The sequence below is a fragment of the Heterodontus francisci genome, chromosome 29 (assembly GCF_036365525.1).
Source record: "Heterodontus francisci isolate sHetFra1 chromosome 29, sHetFra1.hap1, whole genome shotgun sequence".
In the NCBI taxonomy this organism is placed as follows: Eukaryota; Metazoa; Chordata; class Chondrichthyes; order Heterodontiformes; family Heterodontidae; genus Heterodontus; species Heterodontus francisci.
This window is the reverse complement of record NC_090399.1, coordinates 7112629-7125979: the sequence shown is the minus strand read 5'-3', so window position 1 is coordinate 7125979 and position 13351 is coordinate 7112629. Positions and strand designations below refer to the sequence as shown.

At 46.1% G+C, this 13351-nt stretch overlaps 1 protein-coding gene across 1 annotated transcript in view; it reads left to right on the top strand.

Moving 5' to 3' along the window:
* The window catches only part of LOC137345673 (butyrophilin subfamily 3 member A2-like), a gene marked incomplete at its 3' end in the record, with an annotated part of 51072 nt that overhangs the window by 5453 nt on the left and 32268 nt on the right, over positions 1 to 13351 (top strand). The window contains exon 3 of the mRNA XM_068008937.1: positions 5718 to 5999. Within this exon, the coding sequence (XP_067865038.1) occupies positions 5718 to 5999 (282 nt within the window). The remainder of the gene's footprint in view (positions 1 to 5717; positions 6000 to 13351) is intronic.

Genomic DNA, 13351 nt, shown 5'->3' with positions numbered 1-13351 from the left:
TCTTCACCGGTTGGAGGCTTACTCAGCATAAAAGAAGCTGGTTGTGGTTGCTGGAGGCCAATCACATTAGTCTCAGGACATCACTGCAGGAGTTCCTCAGGGTAGTGTCCTAGACCCAACCATCCTCACTGCCTCATCAATGACCTTCCCTCCATCATAATGTCAGAAGTGGGGATGTTCGCTGATGATTGCACAATGTCCAGCACCATTTGCAACTCTTCAGATACTGAAGCAGTCCGTGTCCAGATGCAGCAAGACCTGGACAACATTTAGCTTGGGCTGGTAAGTGGCAAGTAACATTTGTGCCACACAAGTGCCAGGCAATGACCACCTCCAACTTCCCTTGACACCCAATCATATTACCATCACTGAATCTTCCACCATCAACACCCTGGGGGTTACCATTGACCAGAAGCTCAAGTGCACTGTCTATATAAATACTGTGGCTACAAAAGCAGACCAGAGTCTGGTAATTCTGCAGCAAGTAACTCACCTCCTGATGACTCAAAGCCTGTCCATCATCTACAAGGCACAACTCCACTTGCCTGGATCCAACAATACTCAATAAAATCGACATCATCGAGGACAAAGCAGCCTGTTTGATTAGTAGCCCATCCAGCACCTTAAATATTCACTCCCTCCAGCACTGGAGCACAGTGGCAGCAGTGTGTGCCATGTACAAGATGCACTGTACCCACTCACAAAGCCTCCTTTGACAGCACCTTCCAAACCTGTGACTAGAAGGACAAGGGCAGCAGATGCATGGGAACACCAGAACCTGCAAGTTCGCCTCCAAGTCTCACACCATCCTGACTTGGAACTATATCACTGTTCCTTCACTGTCACTGGGTCAAAATCCTGGAACTCCCTTCCGACCAGCACTGTGGGTACACCTACACCAGATGGGCTGTAGCGGTTAAAGACGGTGACTCACCACCAGCTTCTCGACGGCAATTAGGGATGGGCAATAAATGCTGTCCTTGCTGGCGATACCCATAACCCATTAACAAATGAATAAAACTCTCAGTGAAGGGAATGCCCATTCCTTACAATGCTGCATGGGAACTCTCCGCATTGGTTTCTGGGTCAGTCCTCTCTTCAGGATATAACACTGGAAACCAGCCTCAATAACAATGGAAGTCTGCAGAAAGGAAAAACAATGTTGGCCCCATTCTATCTGGTGCAAGGTACTTGTCACTACATTAAACAAACTGAGTGGTTTACATTCAGGAGCATGCCAGTCCTACCCAATATCTCATTATACAATATTGTAACCCAGAGGTTTACCAGTAGAAACCCTTGTGATCTGAACTAGTTAACATGTTTTTCCCACCTGTTCTCCCATGTGCTTCTCTAATTTTGAGTGACAGAAAAAAATCCACTAAATTTAATCTGGCCTCTCCTCCAAAAATGAGCTGAAAAGAAATAATAAACGACCGAGCTTTTTTGTGGACTGACTGATGTGTTTTCACATCCCTTTCTCTCTTTCTAACATTTCAGTAAAGAATCTGACTGCCTGCAAATTAACTTTCAGCTCTGGACCAAGGGCTGTGTTTTCTATCCTCTGTTCAATATTTGACTGACTCCTGAACATGGGTTCATCCTTCATTCTGGCCCCAGGAAGCAGACTTGCCTGCAGGCCTGTTCACTAAACTGACTATCTCTGATCCTCCTTTGAGGTGTGGGTAGAAAGGGAACATTTCTTGCTCTTTTCCAAACAGAATGGAGGTCATCCTGACTACTGGGTCTGTGATTGGACAGTTGACCTTCATTGAATTAGTTTGCAGTTTGCTGAGTTCACATTCCACACACTGACTTGTGTGGCTTCAATCCCCATTCTTCAATGTCTGCAGCTTTACATAGAATCATAGAATGGTTACAGCACAGAAAGAGGCCATTTGGCCTATCGAGTCTGTGCCAGCTCTCTGCAAGAGCAATTCAGTTAGTTCCACACCCTGTCCTTACCCCATAACCCTGCACAGTTTTTATCTTCAGCTGCTTCCCCAATTTCCTTTTGAAGGCCTCGATTGAATTTGCTTCCACCAAACTGTCAGGCAGTGCATTCCAGACCCCAACTACTCACTGTGTTAAAAAACTATATGAATTTACTTTTTGTTGAGACACAACTTTTAAATCAAATTCAAACCCAAAGTCCTTTCAATGAAGAAAAATAAATGATAAAAACTCTCAATGTGGAAGCAGCATTTCCTCAGTCTGACACTGAATCATCATCTTAGATATTGTGCTTAAAGACAGGAGTTGAACCCTCAACCCTCTCAGGAGTTTAAACTTGTGCTCTTTGGAAACCATCAGCCACGTTTATCTCAGTCTTTGTTATTTTAATATCTTTCATGTGATTCAGTGAAGAGTGCAGGAGGGCATGCCAGGAGCAGTACCAGGCAGACCTCAAAATGAGGTGTCAACCTGGTGAAGCTACAACACTGGACTATCTGCGTGCCAAACTGCATAAGCAGCACGCGACAGACAGAGATAAACGATCCCATAACCAATGGATCATATCTAAGCTCTGCAGTCCTGTTACATCCAGTTATGAATGGTGGTGGACAATTAAACAACTAAATGGAGGCAGTGGCTCCACAAATATCCCCATCTCAATGATGGGGGAGCCCAGCACATCAGTGCGAAAGATAAGGCTGAAGCATTTGCAACAATCTTCAGCCAAAAGTGCCAAGTGGATGATCCATCTCGGCCTCCTCCTGAAGTCCCCAGCATCACAGATGTCAGACTTCAGCCAATTCAATTGACTCCACGTGATATCAAGAAATGACTGAAGGCACTGGATACCGCAAAGACTATGGGCCCTGATAATATTCCAGCAATAGTACTGAAGACCTGTACTCCAGAACTTGTCGCACCCCTAGCCAAGCTGTTCCAGTACAGCTGTAACACTGGCATCTACCCGGCAATGTGGAAAATTGCCCAGGTATGGCCTGTACACAAAAGGCAGGACAAGTCCAACCTGGTCAATTACCGCCCCATCAGTCTACCCTCAGTCATTAGTAAAGTGATGGAAGGTGTCATCGACAGTCCTATCAAGTGGCACTTGCTTAGCAATAACCTCCTCAGTGACATTCAGCTTGGGTTCCGCCAGGGCCACTCAGCTCCTGACCTCATTACAGCCGGAGTTCAAACATGGACAAAAGAGCTCAACTCAAGAGGTGAGGTGAGAGTGACTGCATTTGACATCAAGGCAGCATTTGACCGAGTATGGCATCAAGGAGCCCGAGCAAAACTGGAGTCAATGGGAATCAGGGGGAAAACCCTCCGCTGGTTGGAGTCATACCTAGCACAAAGGAAGATGGGTGTGGTTGTTGGAGGTCAATCATCTCAGCTCCAGGTCATCACTGCAGGAGCTCCTCAGGGTACTGTCCTCGGCCCAACCATCTTCAGCTGCTTCATCAATGACCTTCCTTCAATCATAAGGTCAGAGGTGGGGATGTTCGCTGATGATTGCACAATGTTCAGCACCATTCACAACTCCTCAGATACTGAAACAGTCCATGTAGAAATGCAGCAAGACCTGGACAATATCCAGGCTTGGGTTGATAAATGGCAAGTAACATTCATTCCACACAAGTGCCAGGCAATGACCGTCTCCAACAAGAGAGAATCTAACCATCTCCCCTTGACATTCAATGGCATTATGATCGCTAAACGCCCCACCACCAACATCCTAGGGGTTACCATTAACCAGAAACTGAACAGGAGTACCCATATAAATACCGTGACTACAAGAGCAGGTCAGAGACTAGGAATTCTGCAGTGTGTAACTCACCTCCTGACTCCCCAAAACCTATGCACCATCTACAAGGCACAAGTCAGGGCTGTGATGAAATACTTGTCTGAATGGGTGCAGCTCCAACAACACTCGAAGCTCAACACCATCCAGGACAAAGCAGCCCACTTGACTGGCACCCCATCCACAAACATTCACTCCCTCCACCACCAATGCACAGTGGCAACAGTGTGTACCATCTACAAGATGCACTGCAGCAACGCACCAAGGCTTCTTAGACAGCACCTTCCAAACACGTGTCCTCCACCAACTAGAAGGACAAGGGCAGCAAATGTATGGGAACACCACCACCTGCAAGTTCCTCTCCAAGTCACACACCATCCTGACTTGGAACTATAACACTGTTCCTTTACTGTCGCTGGGTCAAAATCCTGGAACTCCTTCCAGGTGGGTGTACCTACACCTAGATCCGAGGTTCAAGGAGGCAGCTCACCATCACCTTCTCAAGGGTAATTAGGGATGGGCAATAAATGCTGGCCTGGCCAGCGACACCCACATCCCATGAATGAACATTTTAAAAAATTGAAATTATAGGCAGGGATTTTCATCCCTGCGGCACAGTGGCGCAGTGGTTAGCACCGCAGCCTCACAGCTCCAGGGACCCGGGTTCAATTCCGGGTACTGCCTGTGTGGAGTTTGCAAGTTCTCCCTGTGTCTGCATGGGTTTTCTCCGGGTGCTCCGGTTTCCTCCCACAAGCCAAAAGACTTGCAGGTTGATAGGTAACTTGGCCATTATAAATTGTCACTAGTATAGGTAGGTGGTAGGGAAATATAGGGACAAGTGGGGATGTTTGGTATGAATATGGGATTAGTATAGGATTAGTATAAATGGGTGGTTGATGTTCGGCACAGACTTGGTGGGCCGAAGGGCCTGTTTCAGTGCTGTATCTCTAATCTAATCTAATCTGTGGTTTGATTCTGGTAGAATCGTGACAGGGTGTGCACTGTGCTGATCCACTGCTAACCCTGGTGAAATTTCCAGGGTTAACCTTCTGTAAATGTGTTATACAGGATTCCTGCCTGTGCTTGGGAGCTCACCATGGGGGTGTGGTTGTGAGAAAGTAGCTGCTGCTACTGCTGGAGGAGATGGTGCCTGCAGAATCTTTCAGAGATAGACAGCCCCTGGGAGCTCAGCAACACTTTTCCAGGCACCAATAAATCGGAAAAACCTGCCAATGTTTTAGTGTCAATCGAGCGTGTCTGTATTCTTTCACCATCAGATTAACCTTCCTTAACAACACTGATAAATATGTCCTTAGGTCCATCATTGCTGAGGTGATAATGATGTAAAATGTGCCAGTTGATGGCACTGTGTCATTACCACCTGACTGGAACATACCTGATCGATATCCCAAGAGGACTGCTGGGTGGGCACTGCTACTGCTGCAGGTGTCTGACCCTAATATAGAAATAACCCCACACCCAGGACTTGGAATGGGGTCAGAACACAGAGAGCATGACAGGAGAAGTTTGAAAATCCATTGGCACCACCAGAATTATTACTCTAGTGTCTAGAGGTATCATCTGCCCACAGGTGTATGTATAATTGGTCAGTAATATATGGATTTTTTTGGTTCATCGATTTTCTCCCTTCGTCTCCTCTTGAAGGTGTTTATACCAGGCTGGGGTATAATCCCATTGGTATCAGGTGTCCTCTGTCACCTCACATAAGTGGGAGTTAATTAGTCCGAACAACTGATACCTGATTTACATTAATTATTTAACCATCATTGTTCTATAACAATATATTTTGAGATTCCGTTCAGAATCCCATTAAAGTCACATTATTCCAGGACTATGATTAAATATCTATCAATAACATTAAATGAATATTTCCCACAGGCTCTAGGAAGTGTTGCTAACAATAGTTCTTTCTGAATCTATTCACTGTTGATTACAGGATTGGGGCGCAAGCCCTGGATTCAGATGAAACAATATCATAATAATGGAATCCAGCTTGTGTGTAAATCCAGTGGATGGTATCCTGAACCGGAGATACTGTGGATTAATGAGGATGGAAATAATGTAATACAGGCTGAAACAAGATATCAGCAGGACTCGAAAGGTCTTGTCGACGTCCAGAGCAACATTGAAATAACAAAACAATCAACAAACAGCTTCAAGTGTCTTATACAGAGTGAAATGCTGAAAATAGAACAAGAAACAATGATCAGGATATCAGGTTTGTAAAATTGATGTTTAATCATTAAAAGGAACGATGATTTAAATTCTTACATTACAACAGTGATTACACTTCGGAAGTATTTCATTGGCTGTAAAGCGATTTGGGGCATCCGGAGATATTTATCAAAGTAATGAATGTGATTCATTCGTGATGCATTTTAGCTTCTGTCGTATACATTGAATCCTGTCCAGAAAGTCTGAGTCAGTGTGTGAGCTGAACAAAAGTGACATCAGGTAAGATTTGATCAAGAGGAGCAGGAGTGGAGCCAGAGCGGAGTGGGAGAAAAAGCACGGCAGCAGCACAGACTTCCCCAGAAAGTGTGAAAGTGAAAGTGGAGCGAGAGTAACTCAACATAGGCAGAAATTGAAAGAGTGAGGTCAGAGTGAAGTCAGAATCAATGCAGTGAGGAAGGAGCAGCAGGATCCGAGGAAACTAACATCGAGAATGAGGGTAAGTATTGAGGAAAGTGTCTAAGATGAGGAACTAGATTAATTAACTCAGGTCTAAAAATAGTCAGGTTTTAGGAATTCAATCTGCAGTTTTTTAAAGACTTTTATTTCTGATGAGTTTAGTTAGTACTCTAACAAATAGAAGGGCATCTCAGTCCCGTGGAATGCACATCCTGTTTCATGTGGAAACTCCACATATGCAGGAAGTGTTGTCAGCTGGAGGAGTTTGAGCTCTGGGTTTCGGATCTGGAGCAGTAGCTGGTGTCACTGCGGTGCATCCGTGAGACTAAGATAGCACGTTTCTAGAGGTAGTCACCTTGCAGTTTACAGGTGTGCAGGCAGAGAGGGACAGGGTGATCACCAGACACAAAATCAGGACCAGGCAGGAAGTGCCAGAGTCCCCTGAGTGCATCTTGCTCTCTAATTGGTATTTGAATACTGGTAAGGGTGATTGTTCCTCTGGGAATACAGCCAGAGACAAGTCCACAACACCACAGGTGGCTCAGTTGTACTGGGGAGCAGGAGGATGATTGGGACAGTAACAATGATAGGGGATTCTAGAGTTAGGGGAACAGACAGACATTTTTGCATCTCGAGTTGTGAATCCAGGATGATATGTTGCCTCCCTGGCGCTTGGGTCCAGAACGTCACTGAGTCGCTGCAGAACATTCTGAAGGAGAACGGTGAACAGCCAGTTGTCGTAGTCCATATCAGTACCAACAACATAGGTAGAAAGTGGGCTGGAGTACTGCAGGAAGATTTTCGGGAGCTAGTAAAGATATTAATAAGCAGGGCTAGCAGGTAGATCCTCCAAGGTAGTATTTCCATGTGCTAGTGAGTATAGAAATAGGAGGATGGAGCAGATGAAGGTGTGGCTGGAGAGATGGTGCAGGAGGGAGGGCTTTAGATTCCTGGGACATTGGGACCAATTCTAGAGGAGGTGGGACCTGTACAGGGCGGACGGCTTGCACCTGAACAGAGCCAGGACCAATGTCCTCGTGGGGTGATTGGCTAGTGCTATTGAAGTGGGTTTAAACTAACCTGGTAGGGGGATGGGAACCAGGAGATAATATTAGAGAGGATGAACAGGGTGCACAAATGATTGGGAGAAGCATATGGCATTAGAGTAGGAAATAGTAAGATATTAGGTGTAATTAGAGTCAGAGGGGATGCAATAATGTCTAAATTAGGTTTACAGTGCATGTATGTAAATACACAAAGTGTGGTCAATAAGGTTGGTGAGCTGCAGGCGCAGATTGCCACATGGGAATATGGTGTTGCGGCATTAACAGAGACTGAATTCAAAAAAGGGCAGGATCTCGGGATTAGGTACTAAATATTCCTGGATACAAGGTAGTCAGGAAAGATAGGGAAGGAAAGAAAGGAGGAGGGGTGACTGTAATGAGAGAAGGTTAATGAGGGAGATATAATTGTTTGATAAATTGTCACTTATTAGGCTTGTCAGCAAACTTGAAGCCCAGTGACAGCGTGGATACAAAACTGACTGTGTGACAGGAAACAGAGAGTCGTAGTGAATGGTTATTTGTTGGACTGGAGGAAGGTTTACAGTGGGGTTCCCCAGGGGCCGATGTTAGGACCCCTGCTTTTCTTGTTATATACTATTGACCTAGACTTGGGTGTACAGGGAACAAGTTCAAAATTTGCAGGTGGCACAAAACTTGGAAATATTGTGAATTGTGAGGATGATAGTGATAGACTTCAAGAGGACTTAGACAGGCTGGTGGAATGGGCAGACACATGGCAGATGAAATTTAATGCAGAGAAGTGATACATTCTTGTAGGAAGAATGAGGAAGGCAATCTAAAATAAAGGATACAAATTTAAAGAGGTTGCAAGTACAGAGAGACCTGGAGTATATGTGACAAATCATTGTAGGTGGCAGGGCAGGGTGAGAAAGTAGCTAATAATGCATATGGGAACTTTATAAATCGTGGTATAGAGTATAAAAGCAAGGAATTTATGATAAACTTGAATAAAACACTGTTTTGTCTTCAACTGATGTATTGTGTCCAATTCTGAGCATCACACTTTAGGAAGGGTGGGAAGGATTCAGAGAGGGTGCAGTAAAGATTTACAACAATGGTTCCGGGAATGAGAGACTTCAGTAATGAAGATAGATTGAAGAAGATGGGGTTGTTCTCCTCAAAGAAGAGAAAGTTGAGAGGAGATTTGATCACGGTGTTCAAAATACTGAGGAGTCTGAGAAGAGTGGATTGGGAGAAACTGTTCCCATTGGCAGAAGGGTCGAGAACTAGAGGACACCAATTTAAGCTGATTTACAAAAGAACCAATGGCGACATGAGGAAAAACATTTTTACGCAACAAATGGTTAGGATCTGGAATGCACTGCCTGACAGTGTGGTGGGGGCAGATTCAATCATGGATTTCAATAGGGAATTGGATAATTATCTGAAGAGAAAATATTTGCAGGGCTATGGAGCAAAGGCACAGGTGTGGGACGCGATGAGTTGCTGTCGTAGAGAGCCAGCATGGATATAATGGGCTGAATGGCCTCCTTCTGTGCTCTAACGATTCTATGGTAACATAGTAAATAGTGATGTGGATAAGAGACTTGAGGAAGACATAGACAGACTGGTCAAATGGGCAGACGCATGGAAAATACAATTGAATATAGATAAGTGTGAAGTGATGCACTTTGGGAGAAATAACATAGAGAGGCAATATAATGGTACTATTTTGAGGGGACTGCAAGAACAGAGGGATTGAGGATGTGTATTTACAAATCCTTGAAGATGACCGAGAAAGTTGTTAAGGTAGGTTAAAAAACATATGGAATACTTGCTTTGTAAATAGGACATTGCAAACACAAACAAGGAAGTCATGCTAATCCTTTACAAATCAGTGGTTAGGCCTCAGCTGGAGTCCGGTCAGCACAATTCTTATGTCAAGAAGGATCTCAAGGCATTGGAGAGGGTACAGAGGCGGTTTACCAGGATGATACCCGGGATGTCTAAACCTCTCATTCTGACCCCACCTAATACTTTATTATTTCATACTCTTGTGTTATCTGTCTCTTCCAATTCTCTGTGTACCTTGGTGTTCCTCTCCTTTATAATCTCCTGGTTCCCACACCCCTGCCAAGTTATTTTAATCTGTCCCCAGTAACAGTTGTAAATCGCCCTGCAAAGAAATTTGTCCCAGCTCTGTTCAGGTGCAACACGTCTGGCTGGTACAGGTCTCATCTTCTCCAGAACTGGTGCCAGTGTCACAGGAATCTAAAGCCTTCCTTCCTGCACCATCTTTCCAGCCATACATTCATCTGCTCTCTCCTGCTATTTCTATACTCACTTACATGTGGTACTGCTTTTGAAGCCTGCTTGTAATTTCTTTCCCAGCTCCCTAAACTGTTTCTGCACGACCACATCCCTCTTCTGACCTATGTTGTTGGTACCAATGTGGACCACACTGCTGGCTGTTCACCCTCCCCCCCCTCAGGGTGCTCTGCAGCCTTTCAGTAACATCCTTGACACTGGCTGTAGCTTTCCTGCTACTTTCAGGATGAAATTTAATCCAACATGGGTGACACGTCCGTGACTACAACAAACTACTATGAGTACAGATATTTCTTCTTCTCTCTTTGGCTTCCTTGTCTCGGGAGACAATGGGTAAGCGCCTGGAGGTGGTCAGTGGTTTGTGAAGCAGCGCCTGGAGTGGCTATAAAGACCAATTCTAGAGTGACAGATGCTTCCACAGGTGCTGCAGATAAAATTGTTTGTCGGGGCTGTTACACAGTTGGCTCTCCCCTTGCGCTTCTGTCTTTTTTCCTGCCAACTGCTAAGTCTCTTCGTCTCACCACGCTTTAGCCCCGCCTTTATGGTTGCCCGCCAGCTCTGGCGATCGCTGGCAACTGACTCCCACGACATGTGATCAATGTCACAGTACTTCATGTCGCGTTTGCAGATGTCTTTAAAGTGGAGACATGGACGGCCGGTGGGTCTGGTACCAGTGACGAGCTCGCTGTCCAATGTGTCCTTGGGGATCCTGCCATCTTCCATGCGGCTCACATGGCCAAGCCATCTCAGGTGCCGCTGGCTTAGTAGGGTGTATATGCTGGGGATGTTGGATGCCTCGAGGACCTCTGTGTTGGAGATACGGTCCTGCCACCTGATGCCAAAGATTCTCCGGAGGCAGCGAAGATGGAATGAATTGAGACGTCGCTCTTGGCTGACATACATTGTCCAGGCCTTGCTGCCACAGAGCAAGGTACTGAGGACACAGGCTTGATACACTTGGACTTTTGTGTTCTGTGTCAGTGCGCCATTTTCCTACACTCTCTTGGCCAGTCTGGACAGAGCAGAGGAAGCCTTTCCCATACACTTGTTTAATTCTGCATCGAGCAACAGGTTACTGGTGATAGTTGAGCCCAAGTAGGTGAACTCTTGAACCACTTCCAGAGTGTGGTCACCGATATTGATGAATGGGGCATTTCTGACGTCCTGTCCCATGATGTTCGTTTTTTTGAGGCTGATGGTTAGGTCAAATTCATTGCAGGCAGCCGAAAACCCGCTGATGAGTCTCTGCAGACACTCTTCAGTGTGAGATGTTAAAGCAGCATCGTCAGCAAAGAGGAGTTCCCTGATGAGGACTTCCCATACTTTGGTCTTCGCATTTAGATGGGCAAGGTTGAACAACCTGCCACCCGATCTTGTGTGGAGGAAAATTCCTTCTTGTGAAGACTTGAACGCATGTGAGAGCAGCAGGGAGAAGAAAATCCCAAACAGTGTAGGTGCGAGAACACAGCCCTGTTTCACGCCACTCAGGATAGGAAAGGGGTCTGATGAGGCATCGCTATGTTGAATTGTGCCTTTCATATTGTCATGGAATGAGGTGATGATACTTAATAGCTTTGGTGGGCATCCAGTATTTTCTAGTAGTCTGAAGAGACCACGTCTGCTGACGAGGTCAAAGACTTTGGTGAGATCAATGAAAGCAACGTAGAGGGGCATCTTGTTGTTCATGGCATTTCTCCTGCAGCTGGCGAAGGGAGAACAGCATGTCAATGGTGGATCTCTTTGCTCGATAGCCACACTGTGCCTCAGGGTAGACACGCTCAGCCAGCTTCTGGAGCCTGTTGAAAGCGACACGAGTGAAAACTTTCCCCACTATGCTGAGCAGGGAGATTCCACGGTAGTTGTTGCAGTCACCGGGGTCACCCTTGTTCTTATGGAGGGTGATGATATTGGTATCACGCATGTCCTGTGGTATTGCTCCCTCGTCCCAGCATAGGCATAGCAGTTCATGTAGTGCTGAGAGTATAGCAGGCTTGGCACTCTTGATTATTTCAGGGGTAATGCCATCCTTCCCAGGGGCTTTTCCGCTGGCTAGAGAATCAATGCATCACTGAGTTCCGATTTTGTTGGCAGTACGTCCAGCTCATCCATGATTGGGAGAGACAGGGCTGCATTGAGCACGGTCTCAGTGACAACATTTTCCCTGGAGTACAGTTCTGGGTAGTGTTTCACCCAGTGGTCCATTTGCTTGCGTTGGTCAGTGATTGTGTCCCCTGATTTAGATTTGAGGGGGCAATCTTCTTGATGGTTGGCCCAAAAGCTCTCTTAATGCCATCATACATTCCTCTGATGTTTCCTGTGTCAGAGGCCAGCTGAATATGACTGCATAGGTGTTGCCAGTAGTCATTTGCGCAGCACCTGGCTGTTCTTTGTGCAGCGCTTCTGGCTGCTTTAAGTGCTGCGGATGTTAAATCGCTGGGGGCTTTCTTGTAGTTCAGCAGTGCAATGTGCTTAGCGGCTATGACAGGTTCCAGCTCTTCAATGTGAGATTGAAACCAGTCTGCATTCTGCTTCTCACGATTGCCATAGGTGGTCATTGCTGAGTCATAGATGGCGTCTCTGATGTGGGCCCACTTGGTCCCTGCATCCCCTATGGGAGTGTTTTGGAGGGTTTTTTCAAGTGAATTTAGAAACTTATATAACAGCTGTGGGTGAGAAATTCTGCTCGTGTTGATGCGCGGGCGACCCTTCTGCTTGGAATGATGCAACTTCTTTGGTCTGAGTCTAACCTTGCTGCACACCAGGGAGTGGTCAGTGTCGCAGTCTGCACTGTGGAAGCTGCATGTGATTTGAACACTGTTTAAGGAGGCTCGCCTTGTGACGATGAGGTCCAGCTGGTGCCAATGTCGTGATCTTGGGTGCCTCCAAGAAACCTGGTGACAGGGTTTAGTGAGAAAGAATGAGTTGGTGATGCAGTGATAGGTACACAACTCCAGCAGTCTCTGTCCATCTCATTCATCCTTCCAATGCCATAGCACCCAAGGCAGGAGGACCATGAGTCAAGGTCGGCCCCAACCCTGGCATTAAAGTCCTCCAGCAGGAATAGGTGTTCGGTATTGGGGATGCTACTAATGATATTATGGAGTTCCTCGTAGAACTGGTCTTTAGCTTTGGGTGGGGAGCAGAGTGTTGGATTTTAGATGCTGAGTCGGTGTACTGGACCAGAGGCGGTGAACAGTCGGATGGACAGTATGCGTTCCAAGCCATTTGAGGGAGGCTCTATCATGCTGAGCAAAGAGTTTCTGATGGCGAAGCCCAATCCTTGCTGTCTTGGTTCTTCAGGATCCCTACCCTGCCAGAAGAAGGTGTAGTCTTGCTCTCTTCAAGATCCGCTCACAGGGAGGCGTGTCTCCTGAAGTGCTGCAATGTCTACATTGAGTCGACTGAGCTCGTTGTTGATGATGGCGGTCTTCCGAGAATCGTTGATTTGTGCAAGGTCTTCCGACAGGCCAGGACACATAGTTCTGACGTTCCAGCTTGCAAAACGAAGGGCTGGTACCTTCTTTCCTTTTTTGGCCGTGCTGTTTGGTGCGGTGTTACAGTCCACTTGTCAGGCAATGACCCTGAG